The sequence below is a fragment of the Ovis canadensis genome, chromosome 6 (assembly GCF_042477335.2).
Source record: "Ovis canadensis isolate MfBH-ARS-UI-01 breed Bighorn chromosome 6, ARS-UI_OviCan_v2, whole genome shotgun sequence".
NCBI lineage: Eukaryota > Metazoa > Chordata > Mammalia > Artiodactyla > Bovidae > Ovis > Ovis canadensis.
In genome coordinates, this window is record NC_091250.1 from 22,635,670 (window position 1) to 22,658,732 (window position 23,063).

The window sequence follows — 23,063 nt, forward strand, 5'->3', positions numbered from 1 at the left end:
TTCCAATGAGTCAGTTCTTCGCATCAGGTGGTCAAAGTATTGGAGTTTCAGCTCCAACATCAGTCCTTCCAATGAACACCCAGGACTGATCTTTAGGATGGCATGGTTGATCTCCCTGCAGTCCAAGAGACTCTCAAGAGTTTTCTCCAACACCACAGTTCAAAAGCATTAATTCTTCCGCACTCAGCTTTCTTTATAGTCCAACTCTCACATCCATACATGACTACTGGAAAAACCAAAGTAATGTCTCTGCTTTTTAACATGCTGTCCAGGTTGGTCATAGCTTTCCTTCCAAGGAGCAAGCATCTTTTAATTTCATGGCTGCAGTCATCATTCCACTATAAAATGAACTCATGGCTTGCTTCACTGATTCACATTATATACCTAATCCCTATATGCACTTTATATCACTGACTTCAAATTTAATTTTTTAGAAGCATTTTTGGAAAAAACCTACCTTATTTGATTTCATTGTTCATCAGCCCCTCTAGTTACAGAAGAACTATAACACAGACTCAAACTGATCATTTTAATATTTTGTCAAATTCTAGAAAAAGGGTTTACAGAAAAAGAACATCTAGATTAAATGAGGTAGTATTTTGTCTGTGCATTATACCTAACAATGTTCATATGAGTAATTGACTGGGCATCTTGAGAGCAGAAGCAAATGTGACTTTTCAGAAATGGGAGTCTTCAATGGGCTCAATTTGCCAGATAAATGTTCTAACCTCCTGGGGAGTCCCAGGTTTATAGCTTAAAAACTGACAGCATATACTTAAGTCCCTATCACTGAACATCAAAGATAATGCTAATGTCCTATATGGACCCCAAGATTATACAGGACTGTTCCAAGAAAAGCCTTTCTTATACACAAAAGCGTATGTTTTTAACAGCGCACTCAAAAAGAGACTTTCCGATCAAAGACTATTATTTAGAATGAATCCCAACTGGGGTATCATTTTGTCAAGTTGATAAAAATTATACCAAATCAGTAAAATCTAGAACTATAGACTAACTCTTACGTTCTTAAGTTCAGAATGAAAAAAGTATAGGTTTTAAAAATCAGGTGCTGTAATCAGAACATTGTAAGTTAACGACTAAAATGGGTAGAAAGTATTTTAAGAGACATGCAAAGGAATCATTCTCAGTTACAGTGTGCTGTCCCAGGCATCCAACCATTACAATCCCATCAATTTAAAGTGAAACTGTGGCACAGCAATTACTTGGTTTACAAATAAGAGAGGTATGTAGTTTTTATGAGCTAAGGACTTATAGGAGGTAGCTCTTCTACTTACCAAAGTATTAGCTGGTGCAGCCCTGATTCCCACTCCAACTCTGGTGCAGCCCTGATTCCCACTCCAACTCTGGTGCAGCCCTGATTCCCACTCCAACTCTGGTGCAGCCCTGATTCCCACTCCAACTCTGGTGCAGCCCTGATTCCCACTCCAACTCTGGATATGCAGCCTGTGGAGTCTGACTCCACACTTGATTCCCCACTAAAAAGCTCGACGCCTCGTGCACTGTGCTGTCTCATTCTACACTGCGACTGACATCACAACAATTCCCTGATCTAATATGGTTCAGTAGTATTTGGGTACGATATTCCCCACCACGAACTCTGTTCTAGCTGACCCAGAGCAGGAACCAGACTAGAGTCCTATTTAAAGGACAGAATCACTCCCTAGCTGGTGTGTCTAAGGACTCCCACTGGGCAACTGAGTATCTGTCTTCTTCATTCCCAGGTCACCTTTAACAAATAGAGTTCTCTCTATTAATTACTGGAGCTGAAAATGTACCACCATTTCAGTAAAAATTCTAACGAACAGTTCCACATCATATCTACATCAAGAACAACATTAGTCAAATGCTACCTGTACTAGAAAGGTCTAACAGGTTGAGCAAGTAAAATTCATCACGCTTTTAAGGATCTCAAGCATATTCCTATAATTCAGTCCCTATCCTCAAACTGAGTGTTTAAAGGATATAACATAACCTCAATTTATGAGCCAATACACATAAAGGACTACTCACAGACCAAGAGAATAGTCTCATCTGAGGTCAATCCTTTTTCATTTGGTAACGACAATTCCACTCACAGAAAAGAGACTCTCGAAGTTCAAAGGTTTAAAGTTTCATTAGAAAAATCATACATAAGATAAAAAATATGTTTATCAACAATAATGGTATTATTTCATTTAGCAGATTCATGCAAAACATGAGTGACAGTATAGAAATGACCATATAAAATTTCATACAACTTATCTGGAAAACCAGTCCCTTAGAAGGCAACTGCAGTTCATTTTTCCAAGCTCTCTTCTTAAGTTGAGGGTTTTCTGTAATTGGTTTTACGTTTTCTCCATAACAAGTTTAAAGATGCATGTCATTTTCCCATCACCAAGTACTTTATTCCCCAAAATGTTTAAACCAAGCACCTGATAACCAGGTGTATCTGTTGCTTTTATTCTTTTATTTTGCTAAGGAATATGAAACTGCTTTGAAAGTCAATCCAAGATCACACCAAAGTTTTATTGTCCTTAGCTGCTTGGCTATTTGTCCTCGTCAGCTTCTTAGGAAGCATGAGTAACAGTCATTGGTAGCTGCACAACTGAGATTATAATGAGCACTTTTTCCCCTCTTTGTAAAAGTATGTCTATGGGCTCTACTCCTCTCTGCCCACCCAGTGGCTCCACCTCCCTGATCAGATTTAAACCTGGGAGGAGGCTTTTGTTCCAAGTCTCTTAATTTCTTCTGTGATCAAACTACACGAGTTTACTTAAGATTTTTCAAAGAGAAAGAAAAAAAGTCTCTTTTATTGTTTCAATGAGAAAATGTTGAAACTCTAAGAGAAGTTTACCATCTGTCCCAACTCCACTCGATCAAGCCTGCAAACAGCTTCCCATTTGCTGTGACAGCAATGGTGGGATGCCCATGATCAACTACTGTCAGCACCCGTATGATACTTCAGACTGGGTCTTTTTCACTGCTCACTTTATTCCTAAAAAGCAAAAGCCTTTGTAATTAGACTAAATTCCGTTTCTGAAAGCAAAGGTATTTGTGTTGTTCCACTCTGGTTACATGCACAGGACAAAAGCCAGGATGACTCATTTACCCTGAATAAAACGTGACAGTGACAACTGCAAGGGAGGTTGATTAAAATATTCCTGTAGCTTAGAGAAACTAAAGCAAAGTGCAAGCTGGAACAGAGTTCTAAACATCTCCTGGGTGAAATTCAAACTATCGGAAAGAAGGTGAAGGGGCATTAATAGGATCAGTGTCCTAAAAACTATCGAGGTGGAAAGCCACCTCTGTGTGCTCCTCCACGGCCCCCCCTGAAGCCACCTCTTTCTCCTCGGAAGTTAGATCGATTTCTCTCTCGCCCACGGCCAGCAGAAGTGCCACCTCTTCCGCCTCCTCTGGGAGCTCCACCTCCCCGATCAGATTTAGATTTGGGAGGAGGTGATTTTGGTCGAAGTCTCTCAATTTCCTCTGTACATCCAGTCAAATAGGAATTCGGGGCACTGAAGTAGGATGCATACGTTTCTGCATTGTAGTTACTATTTGTAAGAGTTGGTCCAACTGTAAGCCACCCTGAAACGGAGGGAAAAAACATTAACCTTTTTCTTCCCCCCCAATTCTCTTACTTATCTTTAGGAGCCATTTCAAATCTCCAGTGTATTTCCAAAGATGCCCCTATCACTTACCCAATATTGATATTTTACATAGAACATGTGGCATTTAACTATGGTCTTTGATTTCATATATATATTTGTTTTGTTTTTTCCTTTTAAAAACTTTTATAATATAATCGTCATTTCCATCCATATTTCTGTGAGAATAGGATTTAGAAAATATTAGACACTACACTGAGTTCTGGCTTAGTAAAAATTTATTAAATTTTGTATTACCTTCCTACTTGTAGAAATGGTTCCAGTTTTCTAATTAACATCCTGGAACTAACTTTTGCTTCTTCTCTTCCAACCACGTTAACCCAGCTGGCAGGTCTTAGAAATTCAACCTACTACCATGCTGCTCCTACTTGTTACCATCTTTCCATTTCTGCTGCCACCCTTAGAGTTTTTGTTTTTCTACTAGTTTTGTCCCCTACACATACAACAGACATACTTGCATACGGTAATGCTTTCCCAACCTCTCCTCCTCTAAAAGTGGAAAGCCTAAAGCAAAGCTGAAACCACATTCCTTCTCTGCACAACCTTCTGGGCTTTCCACTAAGCCAGAATTCAGTAACATGGAATCGGAAGCCTTATATGATGAGGTCTGAACTAGCTTTCTAATCGCACTGCTGAAACAATGAACCACTACAGTTAACTGTTTGCACACTGATCTCCACCTTGTACCTATAATTTTTTCTATCCTGTCAACCTGGTGAAAATTCCATCCTTCAACATCCACTTTAAACATGTATCTTAATGAAATGAATTATCTTTCTGAATTTCCATTACATATTATATTTCTACAGGTAAAAAGGTTTTGTCAATTTCATTGCTAGATAATTTTCCTTATAAGGATGGTTTCTGTTTGATTACATTGTATCTGCAACAGGAAGAACTACAAATTAACTGTAAATGCCTGATGGAGACCTCGTGCTTTGAGGTTCCCTGCATGTGGCGATTCCTGATCATTAGGGCAGGTCGAGGAATCTCTAAGAATTAGGTTCTTCACCTGAAAAATTAATCTCACACAATTTCTGCCTTATCAAGATTATTTCTTAGACTATTCAGTTCAGTTCAGTCGCTCAGTCGTGTCCAACTCTTTGTGAGCCCATGAATCACAGCACGCCAGGCCTCCCTGTCCATCACCAACTTCCAGAGTTCACTCAGACTTGCATCTATCGAGTTAGTGATGCCATCCAGCCATCTCATCCTCGGTCATCCCCTTCTCCTCCCGCCCCCAATCTCTCCCAGCATCAGAGTCTTTTCCAATGAGTCAGCTCTTCACATGAGGTGGCCAAAGTACTGGAGTTTCAGCTTTAGCATCATTCCTTCCAAAGAAATCCCAGGGTTGATCTCCTTCAGAATGGACTGGTTGGATCTCCTTGCAGTCCAAGGGACTCTCAAGAGTCTTCTCCAACACTACAGTTCAAAAGCATCAATTCTTCGGCGCTCAGCCTTCTTCACAGTCCAACTCTCACATCCATACATGACTACTGGAAAAACCATAGCCTTGACTAGACGGACCTTAATCGGCAAAGTAATGTCTCTGCTTTTGAATATGCTATCTGGGTTGGTCATAACTTTTCTTCCAAGGAGTAAGCGTCTTTTAATTTCATGGCTGCAGCCATCATCTGCAGTGATTTTGGAGCCCCCCAAAATAAAGTCTGCCGCTGTTTCCACTGTTTCTCCATCTGTTTCCCATGGAGTGATGGGACTTAGACTATTAGGTCCATGATAAAATGGAAAATATTTTACTGCAGTCACATTCTAAAATGTAGTAGCCTTTTTTTGGTACAAAACTGTGTTCATCATTTAAATCGTCTAACAGTGCACAGATAAAATCTGTTACTATCTGGAGAAAAATAACAGATAAAACCATATGATGCTTTTCATGTCCCATCAAGTAGACACCTTGATAAAAATGAGATGAAAGAATACACTGCACACCTATGTGGTCTCACTGACAATTGAACCTATGAGACTTTTACTTGCTTTTGGTTTATTTTCTACTATACATATGGTGCTGTGGAACACAACACACAAGCAAGAGGTAAGAAAAAATTCGAAGATTTAATAAAAATAGTTAATATTGTCTCCTTCATGCTATATTGCCCTCCATAAATAAGACGTAAACCTTTACAAAGTAAACTGCAAGGGACACTACCTCCCACTCACAAATTCTTCACTGCAACAGTGTTCTATTAAAATTTTGAATCCTTAATTTCTAAGAACCAAGTAACTTTAAATTAGCCCGGCTTCAGTGAATATGATACATATATCAATTTTTAAACATTTAAAGCAATAATAAAGACTATTCCTCTGGTATGTGTTATATACCTTAGACTATCTCCTTGAGGAAGAAATGTATTTGAGGATTTGACCCAAATAAATTATAGCCTCTTGAACAGACTTCTCTCAATTGCTCCTATTATTATTTACATGGTTAACTTTCTACTACATAATTTTCCAAAGTGGATATTCTTTCTTAATACTAAAATAATCTGTGCAAGAATGGGCAAAGATAAAGAATCAGATAGTAGTTTACAAGCAAAAAATAAAATCTAAATCTCTAAGACTTTGTACAACTGGTATAGATATAGACAGAAGGGTATCAGAGATATAATGTATAATATAAAGTGGGTAGAGTGGCCATACCTAAATGAATGGAGAAAATTCCCATTATGTTATAGTTATAGAATATTATAAATACAAACTGGCACCAAAATTTGTATTTTTATTTCAGTTGCTGTTTAGGTTTATATCTATAGCTATACTTAATAATTATCTACTCTCTCTACTCCTTAGGTTCTTCCACTCACATTAAAAAAAAAAAAAACTTAAAATAATGCTATAAAGCCATTAAAAGCATTATAATTACTTAAATGTAGAAATAGTTTTGACATATTTTGACATAATATTGAGAAAAATACAAAATGATGAATGACACAGTTATGTAAAAATTTGTATGCACAAGAGGACTGGAAAGTATTATGCAAAAAAATAATACTTCTTGGAAGTAGTGAGGTTGAATCTTTTTCCCTCTTGAAAATCTTCTTTAATGTTGTTACACTGACTTTTCAATTACTAAAAAAGATTACCATCTGTTTGATGTTCCCTTTTATTGTTCAAATAGCTTTGCTGTTTTCTTTAAAGTTTTCTACTTCCTTTAAATAGCAGTTCCCACTGGAGATTGTTCCCAGATTCAAAAACTATTTTTGAGTACAAAGGTTAATGATGGAAGATAAAAATCTGTTCCTTATTTCCTCAAACACTACAGCCAGAATCTTAATATTCAATACCTATGGACATCTACACTTTCTGAAAAACATACAACTCCAGCTGAGCATCTAGTCATATTACTTTCTTTTAAGCCAGTGAAGAGGAAATATTTGCTTGCCACAAGCTCTGTTGTCAAAATATTTTACTTTGATAAGAGAGTAAAATCATCTACTAAACCTCTAAACAAGATGTTCATGTATATGTACAGCAGAAGTCTCAACAACTCAAAGTTCATTCTGTAGCTGTATATCTAGTATGTGTGTAAAACTCAGGCATGACTGAATATATAGAGAAAAACTGCCTTTAAAAGACTAAAGAAACGATGAAGTTTAAACCATAGCCTTCCTACCCTTTAAAAAAAAACCCAATATGCTACTTTAATTTAAATTTAATAATTCAAGGGTACATGCTGCAATTTCCAAGAAAACCAGTGAAGGAACAATAAAAGAATATCTAACAAAATAAAAAAGAAACACTTGAATAATATAAGAATTCTTAATCCAAAAGAAATGAGAGAAAAGGGGACACAGAACAGGTTGTACCAATGTAAAGCAAACATTAAGGTGGTCATAGCAAACACCCTCTTCCAACAATACAAGAGACAACTCTATACATGGATGTCACCAGCTGGTCAACACCAAAATCAGATTGATTATATTCTTTGCAGACAAAGATGGAGAAGCTCTACACAGTCGGCAAAAACAAGACCAGGAGCTGACTGTGGCTCAGATCATGAACTCCTTATTGCAAAATTCAGGCTTAAATTGAAGAAAGTAGGGAAAACCACTAGGCCATTCATGTATCACCTAAATCAAGTTCATTATGATTATACAGTGGAAGTGACAAATACATTCAAGAGATCAGATCTGATACAGTGTATAGAACTATGGATGGAGGTTCCTAACACTATACAGGGAGGCAGTGGTTAAAACCATCCCCAAGAAAAAGAAATGCAACAAAGCAAAATGGTTGTTTGAGGAGGCCTTACAAATAGCCAAGAAAAGAAAAGAAGCAAAAGGCAAAGGAGAAAAGGAAAGATATACCCATCTGAATGCAGAGTTCCAAAGAAGAACAAGGAGAGGTAAGAAGGCCTTCCTCAGTGTTCAATGCAAAGAAATAGAGGAAAATACAATAAGACTAGAGATCTCTTCAAGAAAATCCGAGACATCAAAGGAACATTTCATGCAAAGATGGGCACAATAAAGGACAGAAACAGTATGGACCTTACAGAAGCAGAAGAGATATAAGTGGCAAGAATACACTGAAGACCTGTACAAAAAAGGTCTTAATGACCTGGATAACCACAATGGTGTGATCGCTCACCTAGAACCAGACCTCCTGGAGTGCGAAGACAAGTGGGCCTTAGGAAGCATAAATATGAACCAAGCTAGTGGAGGTGATAGAATTCCAGCTGAGCTATTTCAAATTCTAAAAAGTGATGCTGTGAAAGTGCTGCACTCAATATGCCAGCAAAGATGGAAAACTCAGCAGCGGCCACAGGACTGGAAAAGGTCAGTTTTCATTCCAATCCCAAAGAAGGGCAACACCAAAGAATGTTCAAACTACCACACAATTGCACTCACTTCACATGCAAAGTAACACTCAAAATCCTTCAAGCTAGGCTGCAACAGTATGTGAACCAAGAACTCCCAGATGTACAAAATAAATTTAGGAAAGGAAGAGGAACCAGAGATCACACTGCCAATATCTACTGGATCACAGAAAAAGCAAGAGAGTTCCAGCAAAATGTCTACTTTTGCTTCAATGACAACACTACAGTCTTTACTGTGTGGATCACAGCAAACTGTAGAAAATTCTTAAGAGATGGGATACCAGACCACCTTACCTGCCCCCTGAGAAACCTGTCTGAAGGTTAAGAAGCAACAATTAGAACTGGACATGGAACAACAGACTGGATCAAAATTGAGTAATGACTATGTCAAGGCTGTATATTGTCACCCTGTTTATTTAACTTATATGCAGAGTACCTCATGAGAAATGCTGGACTGGATGAAGCACAAGCTGCAATCAAGATTGCCTAGAGAAATATCAATACCTCAGATATGCAGATGACACCACCCTTATGGCAGAAAGCGAAGAGGAACCAAACAGTCTCTTGATGAAAGTGAAAGAGGAGAGTGAAAAAGCTGGCTTAAAGCTCAACATTCAGAAAACGAAGATCATGGCATCCGGTCCCCTCACTTCATGGCAAATAGATGGGGAAAACAGTGGAAACAGTGACAGACTTTATTTTCGGTCTCCAAAATCACTGTGGATGATAACTACAGCCATGAAATTTAAAGACACTTGCTCCTTGGAAGAAAAGCTATGACAAACCTAGACTGCATATTAAAAAGCAGAGACATCATTTTGCTGACAAAGGTCTGTATAATCAAAGGTATGATTTTTCCAGTAGTCATATACAGATGTGAGAGATAGACCATAAACAAGGCTGAGCACCAGAGAATTCATGCTTTTGAATTGCGGTGCTGTAGAAGACTCTGTAGAGTCCCTTGGACAGGAAGGAGATCAAACTAGTCAATTCTAAAAGAAATCAACCTTAAATTTGGAAGAACTGATACTGAAACTGAAGCTTCAATACTTGGGCCACTTGATGCAAAGAGCCAACTCACTGGAAAAGGCCCTGATGCTGGGAAACATTGAAGGTAGGAGGAGAAGGGGATGACAAAAGATGAGATGGTTCGATGGCATCACCAACTCAATGGACTTGACTTTGCACAAACTCCAGGAAATAGTGAAGGACAGGGAAACCTGGGGTGCTGCAGTCCATGAGGTCACAAAGAGTCAGACATGACTGAGCAACTGAACAACCACAAATATCAGAAACCACATTAAAGGTTTTCCTAGTGGCTCAGTGGTAAAGAAACCCCACACTAATGCAGGAGACACGAATTTGCCCTTGATCCTGGAAGATCATACATGCTGTGGCACAACTAAGCCCGTCTGCAATTACTGAGCCTGTATTCTAGAAACTGCAGCTACTGAGGCCACATGCCAGAACTACTGAAGTGCTCCTGCTCTAGAGCCTGCTTTTCACAAGAAAATCCACTCAAATGAGAAGCTTGTGCACCATAACTAGAGTAGCCCCTACTAGCTGAAAAGTCTGTGCAGCAACAAAGACCCAGCACAGCCAAGAATGAATAAAAAAACATTTTTTAAAAAGGAATTACATTAAATATAGACTTGACTCATAGCTCAGTTGGTCAACAATCTGCCTGCAATGCAGGAGGTTAGGGTTCAATCCTTGTGTTGGGAAGATTCCCTGGGGAAGGAAACAGCAACCCACTCCAGTATTCTTGCCTGGAGAATCCCATGGACAGAAGAGCCTTGCAGGCTACAGTTCATGGAGTTGCAAGAGTTGGACATGACTTAGTGACTAAACCACCACTACCACCACCACCAAACAATTCAATTAAGGGACTTCCCTGGTGGTCCAGTGGTCAGGATTCCACACTTCCAAAGCAAGGGGCAGGGGATAAATTCCTGGTTGTGAACTGAGATCCTATGTCTCTTAGCCAAAGAAACAAAAACCAAAAGAAAACAGAAACATGGGAAAGGGAGCAATCAATTATTTTTTAAAAAAAACCCAATTCAAAGATAAAGATTAAACCTACCTATTTAATGAAAACCACCTCTGTGTTTGATCACAAGAGGTATGTTAAAGGATATGGAAGACTGTAAATAAAGGATGGAAATAATATACAGAGCAAACACAACCCCCAAAAAAGCTGGAATCACTGTAATAATGTTAGATGAAGTAGGATTTAAAGTTAAGAAACTGGATTAAGAAGGACAATTCATAATATTAAGACCATCAATCTACAAGGAAGGCACAAAAGTCCTACATTTTAAATACACCTAATAACAATCTTGAACAGACATAAATTCAAAACTGACAACTAAACAGAACCAAAAGCCCATGATCTTAATAGATTTAAACATACCTTTCTCATAGAATAGTTAAAAACATTAGTAAAGACACGGCTGACAGAAACAGCATACACAAATACTACAACCAACAACAAAAAATTTACATTATTTTCAGTTATCTAAATTCGGTCAAAGCAAATTACAAATTAGTGGTATTTTAAGATACATATTATTTGACCACAATATTAAGCCAAAAAGCAATGATAAATAATAACTTAAGCAACGCAATTCTGAATAACAAACTGTCAGGAGAAAAACCATTTAACTTCTAAATGCAGAAAACATTTTCTCTAAACCTAAGCCACAGAGAAAAAACATTTCACACGCAAAATATTTCTTTGTAAAGAGAATGCACTTTTATTTTTCCCTTTATCATTTTACAGAAGTTTATGAAATTCAAGACCAGTTTCTACAAACTAAGATATTTCTATGTGTTCACTAAAGCACACCCACAGAGAATAGCTGACCAGTCTAGGGAGGAGGAAGGGAGAATGGATCCCATTATACCTACCTCAACTTAAGGGTTACTTTTTTTAGAATGAACATCAGAGTTTCTTTTAAATTCTTATGTACTTTGAAGGCCAATTATTCCACTGTACCTTCTTCAACTTTTACCTTGTATAAAATGTAGACTGTTTAAAACAAGTAAGACTCTGGCTCCTTTCAGCTTTAAACAACATTTCTAGCATGGTAAAACCAAACAGGTTGATTTTATATACTGTGATTAAATGATGCAATGTCCTTAAAAGCAACTTTTATATTTTCCGAGAAGAAACAGAATGTATAATTACTTCAACAATACTTTGTAAACAAAAGCTGTCCCCTCTGAAAGAAAATTCCAGTTTGTAACAGCTTAATTATTTTCTACTCATTTTTTTCAAAATTGTAAATTCACATTATACAGATTTAGTAAAAAAGTTAAAGCTTTGATAAAACAGTATCATGATATATGTAAGGAGACAAGCCAAGTACTAATTAAGGCTGAGATATGTCATTTATTTCACAAACGTATGGTTATTTTCTACAGGATCATTTGGTTAGTGCTACCTAAAAAGTAAGACATTTTGTTCACGCCAAAAGATCCTTGAAACCTGAGCAAATCTGGTCCCTGCCAAATGATTTTGGACAGGGCCAAATATCAAGAACCTTTTGGTGTGGACCAAATGTCTTACAGACATTTTGGACAGGACCAAATGTCCATTATGCATTTCTTCAACACAGTATTTACTTAATAACCTAAATGCTGGTTCAAAAGAAAATAAGACAGTCTTCGTTTTCCGTGAGACTGCGGTGCTAAAGAGATTGACTATAAACATGCCCAAATGATTCTATAATTCAGGTAATAGTGCTATGAGGGAAAGAGTGGTGGAAGGTCTGGATAGTACTGTGAAACTGGCTAATTTAGGCGGTGTTGTGAGAAAAGGTTTGTCAGGATCAGAATGATAGGAAAGAGAACCCTGAAAGAGTACTGAAACAAGACTGAGCTTAGTATACTTGAAATACACCAAGAAGAGGGGTCAAATGTGTCATAAGCATTTTATTTTACAAAGGACCGTGTACTCTTTCTTAACATCTATATCTCAAGGAACTATTAACACTTCCCCCCACTGAGATCTTACCTGGTCGAATTGTACTATCTCTTCCAAACAGATGAAGGCGTCTTCTACCAAGACAAAAATGTTCAATTATATGAAAAATTTCTACAGGTTTTTCTATATTGCCAATTTCAGGTTCTTCTGTGATAATCAAGTCAATGTCAACATTAGCATGAATGAAGTCCCCGTCTGTGCTACGCTTAACAGTTCCTTTGATCCCCATAAGGCAGTGTTCCTAAGTAACAATAAAAACAGGCCAATTAATTTCTTTTCATAAACAGTCATATTGCACAACATTTTACATTTCAAATTCCAAAACAATACTACTTCTCTGAATCTTTGCGATATAGTTCTACCGGCAAAAACACAATAGGAAAAACCTGGATCTCTGGACCTTCGAAGACTGGCAGGGAAGCTAGACATTAAACTCAGGACCGTCACATTTTAGATAACTGAGTCAATGACTGTGGGATGTTTTCCTCTGCAACTCTTGATAGTAACTTGTTTCCAGAAGTTATGGAAACATGGCACTTGATTTCAGAATCTGATTTTATATCGGGCCTCACATGATCCAAGAGCAAATCTATACACAAGGTGTAAGCCTTTTCAAATGGAGAGAAGACTTTAAGCAAGGATACAAACTGAAAATACTCAACATACATAAATGTGAAAGTCAAACAATTTCTTTTTTTGTTGTTTATTTTTTGACCTCTATTTAATCTGGACAACAGCGTAAAGTTTAAATAAATTTAATCTCACTTGACTCCATGAACCAATAATAGCAAGGATGGCTTGGATTCCCTTCAAAAAGAATTTCTAGCCCAAGAAAGACTTCAAAAAGACTCTCCCCCTGAAGCTCCCAGAACAGTGAAAGGCTGGAGGACAAACTGTTAAACCCTGGTAACTAGGAGGGCAGTTCTATGAATCAGAGGTTCTCAGGGCTTCTTCAGGTTCTTATGTAGAAAAAAGAAGGGAACGTGAAAGTTGCTCTGTCCATGGAATTTTCCAGGCCAGTATACTGGAGTGGGTAGCCTTTTCCTTCTCCAGGGGATCTTCCCAACTCAGGGATCAAACTAGGGTCTCTGGCATTGCGGGTGGATTCTTTACCAGCTGAGCCATTAGAGAAGCCCAAGAATACTCGACTTGGTAGCTTACCCCTTCTCCAGGGAATCTTTCCGACCCAGGAATCAAACTGGGGTCTCCTGCACTGCAGGAGGATTCTTTGCCAGCTGAGCTATCAGGGAAGCCCAGAAAAAAGAAGGGAAGAGGAGAGAAATATTCATCTCAGCTGGCCAGCTATGAGTCTTGCTGCCATTTTTTTTTTTTCTGAGTCCAGAGAAAGGAAAAACTATAGGCGTCAGAAGTACCAAAAGCCCACATCTGACTGAGAATGACAGTAGTATAGGATATATGGGAATACATATTACCTTCTCCAGCACAGCATAGGCTTCTCTGAGTGAACAGAATTTTTTAAATGAACTTGGCTGTGTTACTTTAATGCTCAATGCCATCTGTGCAAGTCTGAGAGAACCTTTCCACCAAAATGAATTAAACAGCATGGAGTCATTTGTAAAAGCTTGAGAGAAAAAAATTAAAATATAGAAAACAGTAAAGACAATACCTTTGTTCTCTGGAAGACGGCCTTTGGATCTAAAGTCTTAGTCTTCCCAGGATTGTTTTTATTGGTTTTAATCCAACAAATATCTTCACATCTTCTGTAACCCCACTTGCGTAAACACTAGGAATAAGAGAATTTTTTTAAAATCCTTAGCTAAAAGAAATAAACAATACTTAATCAACTAGCATTAAAAACTTCCTAGAGGTTTGAGACACTAAACTCCAAGATGTCATAATAATTTTGTGTTACTGTAGAAACAGAAAAAAAGAAATACTTGTTTTTAAATATACAGCCATTATAAAAACATATAATACCAAAATATGGAAAAGACTATATAATACTCCAATTCTTTATACTACCTTCCACTGTCATCAACAGAGAGTGACCTTTAAATATGAGAACAATCAGCCCCTCTTTAATTAAAAAAAAATTCAAAAGGTAAAATGTTCTTGCCACCTCAATTTTTTATCCTCTGATAAAGCTAAAAACTGTTAAGAAGTTCTAATCAGTAACTTCCTTTCAAATGAGTCTTGCAAAATGTTATTTTTATATATTTAAAACTAAACCTCAAAAATACAAAGACTTAAAATTGTCTGTATATTTCTTTATAAAACTTTACTTTCGCTTTATGTAACCCAGACAATAGAGAGGTTTGAATCTTAGTGTCTTAGAATCTATTATATATGAACATATAACAAATATCAGCTAAGTGAGTACCCAGAGAAGCATTTTGAGCCCTACCATATGTAGGTGTTGGCTAGCTGCTGGGATTAAAAACATGAGTAAGATACAGTCCTTACCCCTAATTGACTAAGTGCAAAGTAGGAGGAATTAAGTAAATTGTGGAGTGCAACACTGTTGGCACTATGATCAAGTACAAATAAAGACACAGTAGAGCATAAAATATATGTACTTTTCATTGTATATACTGAGATACACCTCAAAATGGAACTTAGATTTTTAACTTAAAATCTCAAAAATCACAATGACTATCTGTTCCTGTTGCCAAATATTTGTTTAGCACTGGATATTCATGAAGTATCACAAGGGCCTAAATTCAACATGCCTTAATCAACTTAGCACAAGTTCATGAGTATTTCTCATGCTGTATTATTTTTGTAATTATTTTGGGCCAAAATCTGCTTTCACTAGTATGATAAACTGATGCATAAATAAATAAGATAAAGCCTCCTAATCAATTTCAAGCTAATCTGAGGGGTAGGAGAAAAGCCCAAAGCTAGATATTTGATCTAAACAGGGTAATATAACTATAAAATATACCAATATATCTATAAAAACATATGGCGTGTTTCTATTTTCTTAGATTTTTTACAGCATCTTAGGGAGATACCAGCAATAAAACAGATTCCCAGTATACAGTTATAGTCTTACCATGGAGTTAATAAATGATGGAAGCAATGATGTGATCCAACAATCTCAAACTTGCTATTTATACAAAAAATACAAAGCAATTGCAGAACTTCAGGATTTGAGCACAAATTTATCTCAATATAATCCTACTTAAATTCTTCACCTATCAAACGGACACCTCCTAAAATTACCAGGATTAAATGAGATCTTGGTAGTATATCAAGTATTAATAATATGTCCTAAAAATGTAAATATTACCCCATAACAAGTGAGGAAAATGAAACACACAAGAGTAAATACCTCCTTACCCAAAGTTTCACTGCTGGACAGCAGATCTGAGACCAAAACTAGCCACAAAGCTACCAGTATTAAAAAAAAAGCTTTTAGTATTTTGTTTCCATTTAGAAATTCAAAACACTCCAACCAAAAAGACAAAAAAAGTTTTGAATACGATAAATATAAGGTACCTAAAATAAACTGAGATAATAAACTTCTTTCTCACTCTCATTAATCCCTTCAAACTATATGTTCTAGATGCTGTGTTAGTATCCAATGCGATTCGGGTTACATTTGGAATTCATGAGTTAAGGCTACTCAGAATACATTTTAGCTACTATGCTGGGAGGGACTGGGGGCAGGAGGAAAAGGGGACAACAGAGGATGAGATGGCTGGACGGCATCACCAACTCGATGGATGGGAGTCTGAGTGAACTCCGGGAGTTGGTGATGGACAGGGGAGGCCTGGCGTGCTGCAATTCAAGGGGTCACAAAAAGTGCGACACGACTGAGCGACTGAACTGAACTGAACGGACAGTATACAACAGTAAGCTGCACACTTTGGAGCTGCAATTCAATTTCAAATCTCTAAACTGTTCTCTTCCTGAAGTCGTAGTAAATTGTAGTTTGATTTTTCATCCCGAAAGCTAGTTAACTGACTAAGGGGTACTGTCTTTTACATATTCTTTCTTTTTTAATTGAAAAATTTTTTTACATATTCTTTTTAAAAGTTTTTCTTTCTGAATATTTGAGTACTATTTAACAAATGAAGAACAATGTAAACTTAATCTTCAAATTTCTTATACAACATACTGTTGTTTCTTATGAATTTTAAAAAAACACTTAAAAAAAAAACCACCATCTTACCACTCTTCCAAGGTCCAATCCTTCCCCAGAACCACACCAGAGAAAAATAAATGATCGAGGTGCTGCAATCTCATCAATTTCTAACTTCATAATCTGGAAGAAACCAAAACTGTATTGCATTGAAGTATCTTGTTTCCCATTCATTCTAAATCCAAAAGAACAAGCACTGGGATTTATCAGGACTTACAGCATATGTTTATATACTTATAATACATGCTTCCCTGGTGGCTCAGATGGTAAAACGTCTGCCTGCAATGTGGGAGACGCGGGTTTGATCCTTGGGTCAGGAAGATCCCCTGGAAAAGGAAATGGCAACCCACTCCAGTAACCTTGCCTGGAAAATCCCATGGATGGAGGAGCCTGGTAGGCTACAGTCCATGGGGTTGCGAAGAGTTAGGCACGACTGAGTGACTTCACTTTCCTTTTTACTTACAGTATATGTGTTCTTTAAGTGTACTAATTTTCTTTAGGAAATACAATGGAAAAATAAATTTTATCCTTAAAACTTGTTCTTATGGGTTTTTTCCCCCTATATTAATACAAAACAGATGAACACATGCACATAGATACACTTGATTTTATATGAAAAGTTTGCTAAGCTAAGTCACTTCAGTCGTGTCCGACTCTGTGCGACCCCAGAGACGGCAGCCCACCAGGCTTCCCCGTCCCTGGGATTCTCCAGGCAAGAACACTGGAGTGGGTTGCCATTTCCTTCTCCAATGCACGAGTGAAAAGTGAAAGTGAAGTCACTCAGTCGTGTCCAATTCCTAGCGACCCCATGGACAGCAGCCTACCAGGCTCCTCGTCCATGGGATTTTCCAGGCAAGAGTACTGGAGTGGGGTGCCATTGCCTTCTCCATGAAAAGTTTATAGGAAACCATATTTATAGAATTATGGAATTTTATAAGGTATAGCTTTAGAGCAACCTGTTACCATTTACAGAAAAAGAAACTGAAAAGAAAAGGGATTAAATTACCTCAAAGTTAGGGGCAAACTTAAAATAAAACCTAACCACAAATGTTTGTGGAGGATGATGTTTCCAGCAGAACAATTCTAAATAAAATAAATCGATATACACATTTCATTGTAATGATCACTTTAGGTCTGAAATGTAAAAAAAAAAAAGGCTACAATTGTTGGCTTTGTACGTGCTGAGTATCTCAATTAAAAAAAAAAAAGTTCTTTAATAATGAACTCTCTAAATTTGGGGACTACCATAGTGTGTATAAACGACTACAAAAGCAATCATTTTATATGGTATTCTTATTCTACTGCTTCCTTTTACAGCTAACAAGTTCCACAAACCATGGCTCAAGCTAATACTTATTAGTTACATGTATTAAGGAATTTTAACTTAAAAATTTTTTTTTCCTTTTTTCTTTGACCACACCTCACGGGTGTGTAGAACTTTCCCAACCAAGGATAGAACCCACATTCCCCACAGAGGAAGTGCAGAGTCTTAACCACTGGACTACAAGGGAAGTTCCTTAACTTTCACCTGAGTGCATCATAACCATATCACCTATAACTTATCTAGGTAAAAAGAAACATTATTTGAGAGTGACAGTGGAAATAAATTACAATAGGCATAAACCTATTCAGTTTTACACTTCCAATTTTGTCTTGATATAACGCCTGATCTAATATTCTCTTAAGAATATGAATAAACATTAATACGCGCGCGCACACACACACACACACACACACGTTCCTACACACATTTATCCATGGCATAGCTAAGGTAGGTGATGGCACACAGTGAAGAACATTAAGCAAATAACTCTTGACATTACAATTATAAATACTAAATACTGGTATTTTAAGTAAGTGCTTATATTCTTAACTAAAACACAGTGACCTCCACTGACTCTAACATGAAAAAGAATACCTAAGAAACTCACTTTTTAAATTTATATTTAGCTATAGGCACTTTCTTTAGGTTATTACTACATAAAGGTTAAGAGCTTAGAGTTCTTAGGGCTCCAGACAAAACTTTTCAATATGCATATAAAATGGAATTTCTTTATTGCAAAAACTCTATTAGTTTATCATATAAAATTTGAACTCTTGGATTTCACTGACCAAATCTTAGAGATTGGCCAGAGAAAATAAAGCTCAACCTAACTACTAACCATAGACATAGTAAGATTAATTTTTCAATTTTCTTTTGCCTAAATTAAAAAAGATTATTTTCTATATTAATTTTGATGAGGAAAAACAGATATTTCTTAAACACTATCAGAACAAATATTAACTTGTACAACCTATCTGGAAAACCTCTCAGCCCTAAATATCAACAGCACTACGTCTTTAACCTTAAGTTTTGGGGATAATATATATTTCTGTGTTTCAATAATAAACATAGATTATACTTATCAGAGGAGAGGAAAAACTTGTAAAATAAAATAAAAATGTAAATAAATGTTACAGAGGTATTGAGGCTGATAGGAAAAGCTTCAAGGAAGAAAAACTGAAGTTATATCTTGAAGAGTAAGTAATACTAACAATAGTAACGACTATTAACTCAGAGGGGGATATGCAAGGATTCAAAGCAGTTTCCTGTGAAACATCAGTTTACAGAGTTTGAGGCCACTGTCCTCGTTACCTCTCTTCTGTGTTCAGCGCTTTTGATCACATGCTCCTCCTCAATTAGGGAAGCTCTCTCTGTCCTTGGCTTCCATGACATTCAAACTATCTTGATTCATCTCATTCATCTGTGACCCATTCTTTTCACATCTTTTCTACGTGCCTCTTAAATGCTTAGTTTCCTGAGGCTTTACTGAAAATTCACATTGTATCCTAATTGAGATACTATCTCAAGACATATTCATTTATTCTCATAGGTTTAATATGCTAACCCTTTAAAATCCGTCTTTTGAGATGGCCAGATCTTTCTGTTAAGTTGCATACTCCTATTCCAACCTCCACTTGAATGTCTCTCATACACCTCTCATCAACACATTCAGCATATCCTAATCCTGCTAATCCTGCTCCTCTTCTTAAACTGACTCTCACCCGGTGATAACTGAACCCATTTATCCCAAAACTCAAACTTCTGAACATCCTTACCTCTTTCCTTCATCTCAATCATTAGATCTCACCAGACATACCTACGAAACATTACTGAATTTATCACCTTTCTATCCTTACTACCATCACCCTAATTCAGGGAACCTTCACCTTCTAACCAGACTACTACAACAGTCTTCTACCTGCTCTTCCCTCTCCAGTCTTCATTTTCTCTGGACCATCCTTCTCCACACACTAATTAGACCATTTTACTAAACTGGTTAAAGCCCCTCAAAGATTCCTTAATGTCTTCAGGATAAAAGTCCAAGCTTCTAAGAAGACAGCATCTCTAGACAGTCTCCATCTGTGTTTCAGCACAATCAACATACACACAGACCTCCATTCTTACCTCTTTGCCTCCTGCTCTTGCTGTGCCTTCAGCTTGAATTCCTAGCCCAGCCCATTCTCAGTGGCCAATTCTGGCTAATCTGTTCATGCATCACTTCCTCTTTATGTCCCCCAGCTTCCTCAACTTGGTCAGGTTTGTTTTCAGATCACCTTATGCAATCCTCTATTACTGAACTAACAAAATGATACTGCAATTATCTGTTTAGGTCATTGCTTATCCCATTTAACTGTGTGTTCCTTAAGGCCAAATACTAAGTCTCATTCATCTTTGAATCTCCAGTACCTAGTTGCCTAGTATAGAGTGGTACTCAATAAATATATATTTGCTATTTTTGTTATTGACCAATAAAAACAGATTACTTTATGTAACTCACTGAAGCTATCAGTTTGTTTACTTTTATTTAGGAAAACAGAATTTTACTGCAACTATATAAGACTGAGATTATATATACTTTAAATCTATTACACTGTTAAGTTCTTTAACAAGTAAAAATTATGCTAATATATATGTGTGTGTGAATACTCTGACATTCACTGAAACTAACCAAATACAGAAAGCTATCAACCATTCAATCTGTTTTTAGACTTATTTCTAGCTATACATCCAAGGACTCTAAGATTGGAATTTTAAGGCTTCTACAGACAACTTACTTATTCCCTGCTCAACTTCTGCCTCAAAAAGAAAGACCAAAGATATTATAATAATTGTTACTGTACCTTACATCTTCAGCCATAATATATACTATAAATCTATATTTATAATTCCTAAAACAGTATTTATAATATTATTCTCTGATCAAATAAAGATATATTCATTTGAAAAATAAATAATTCATTACAATGTAGAAAGTTTCATCATACATCATCCCAAGTCCAGCATTTTTCATTAGCAGTGATGCCGGTCTCTCTGTAATATTCTTCTAAAGGTGGTTCAAGAAGAATCACATCAAATTTGGGTGTCAGTTCTCTGATGTCAAAGGCTTCTATATCTGCTTGTAAGTACCTATTTGATTAAAACATAAAAAGTAAGAGATTACAGATGGTAATGAAAAAAAGTTTCTTAAATATTTCCTAATACTATTTCAAAGTCATCATGAGCTAATAACTAAATACCTTTTTATGGAGGAATCTCTCTCCTCAGTACAGACAGTAACATATTCTACCATTGTTCTTCCTGAGGACATGGACAGAATCATACTGCAAAGCAAAACCAGGAACCCACAGGAACATCTTGAGTATAAACCTCTCCCATTTTTATACTGAAAATCCATACTCAGATGTGAGTGTCTGAGTCCCTTTCCATTATCATCATAATACTTCAAGGAATATCACATTATTTTTCCTGCAATTGTCCTTTAGAAAAATTGTTTTGTTTTAAATTCCTCCATCTAAAAAAGTTTCTAAAGCGAGACATAATTTTCTTTTGCTAGTTTGTTTGTTAGCAATAGTGTTTATATTAACAGTCCTTTCCAGCCATCTAGTATAAATTACTACTAGCCTTTATTTAATGGTTATTTCTACACAGTATGAAGGTATTTCAAATATAAATATAAAACACTTTGGGGCTTCCCCGGTGGCTCAGCTGTTAAGAATTCACCTGCAATGCAGGTTCAATCCCTACGTTGGGAAGATCCCCTGGAGGAGGGCATGGCAACCCACTCCAGTATTATTTCTAGCTATACATCCAAGGACTCTAAGATTGGAATTTTAAGGCTTCTACAGACAACTTACTTATTCCCTGCTCAACTTCTGCCTCAAAAAGAAAGACCAAAGATATTATAATAATTGTTACTATACCTTACATCTTCAGGCATAATATATACTATAAATCTATATTTATTGCCTGCATAATCCCATGGACAGAGAAGCCTGGAGGGCTATAGTCCATAGGGTCACAAAGAGTCAGACAGGACTGAAGCAACTTAGCATGCATGCATGCATAAGTTACTTTAAATGTAAAATATTTCTAAATATGATAAATATTAGCCTGTTAAAAATTTTTCTACAAACTCAGTTATCTTTGTGGTTCTTCTAATCATTAATAACATACATTTTAGCAAATTGTTAAGTGTATAATATGTTCAAAGTAAGCTAAAGAGTCTCCAATTTTAAGGATTAAACACATTTTTTGAGGGAAACATCATTCTGTTAGCAAAGGTTAAAATGAATTTTTATATTCCAAAATGTTAAAAATAATATCCCTAGATGCCAAGTTATAATTAACTTTCATTTATTTTCTCTCTCTCTTAAGTTTTCTAACTTTCTTCAATATGTAATTTTTGAGAAGAAAAGATACTTAAAAACATTTAAAGACAGTTAAGAATACAACAAATAAGATTTTCTAAAAAAAAAAAAATACTTAAAGATACTCTAAATTATCCAGTAAACTGTAAACAAATAAAATGACAACCTACTGTGTACTCAGTGCCAGAGTTTTAAACTAATACATTTCACTATAAAGAAGAGAGAGTGTGTTAACCTTTCAAAGATGCTGAATTTTTTTCAAACTTCAGAAGGGTAACATGACAAAAAGACTAATATTTTAAGCCTGAGTTGGGAAGAAAAAACCCCACTTACATAGGAGGAGTGTTAGATTTAGCTATTAACTCATCCTTCAGTCTGATGAGCTCCCGCAGTTTAGGGTATTCTTCAAATCTGTCGGCCAAACCTGGGGAGGAAAAATAGTAAATTCCAAATTTCAATACAATTGAGTATCAATGAATTCAAAGGTGATAAGCCTGCTCAGGAAAACAAAATAAGACACAACCAACTTATCATTCTTGCATTCTTTGTAAAAAAGTTAGTTTTGAGTATCTTTGAATACTTCATAAACACATTTTATACCTAATGACCCTAATTTCATATGTAGGCAAACACCCAGGTGTTTTAAAGGCAAGATGGTCTAAGTCAATTAACCATTTAATTTTTCAAACTTATTGTATTAAATAATCTGCTTAAAATATCAAGTTTAGACATTCTGTTCTCAGGAAAAGAAATTTTTTTTTATTCATGCTTTTT

At 36.4% G+C, this 23,063-nt stretch overlaps 1 protein-coding gene across 1 annotated transcript in view; it reads right to left on the reverse strand.

The window, feature by feature from the left end:
- Window positions 1-515: 515 nt before the first annotated feature.
- The window catches only part of METTL14 (methyltransferase 14, N6-adenosine-methyltransferase non-catalytic subunit), a 47,195-nt gene continuing 24,647 nt past the window's right edge, over window positions 516-23,063 (reverse strand). The window contains exons 6-11 of the mRNA XM_069593395.1: window positions 22,623-22,713; window positions 20,907-21,048; window positions 16,629-16,721; window positions 14,118-14,234; window positions 12,521-12,731; window positions 516-3,588 (exon numbers count right to left, since the gene is read on the reverse strand). Coding sequence (XP_069449496.1) covers window positions 3,284-3,588; window positions 12,521-12,731; window positions 14,118-14,234; window positions 16,629-16,721; window positions 20,907-21,048; window positions 22,623-22,713 — 959 coding nt within the window. The 3' untranslated portion in view covers window positions 516-3,283. The remainder of the gene's footprint in view (window positions 3,589-12,520; window positions 12,732-14,117; window positions 14,235-16,628; window positions 16,722-20,906; window positions 21,049-22,622; window positions 22,714-23,063) is intronic.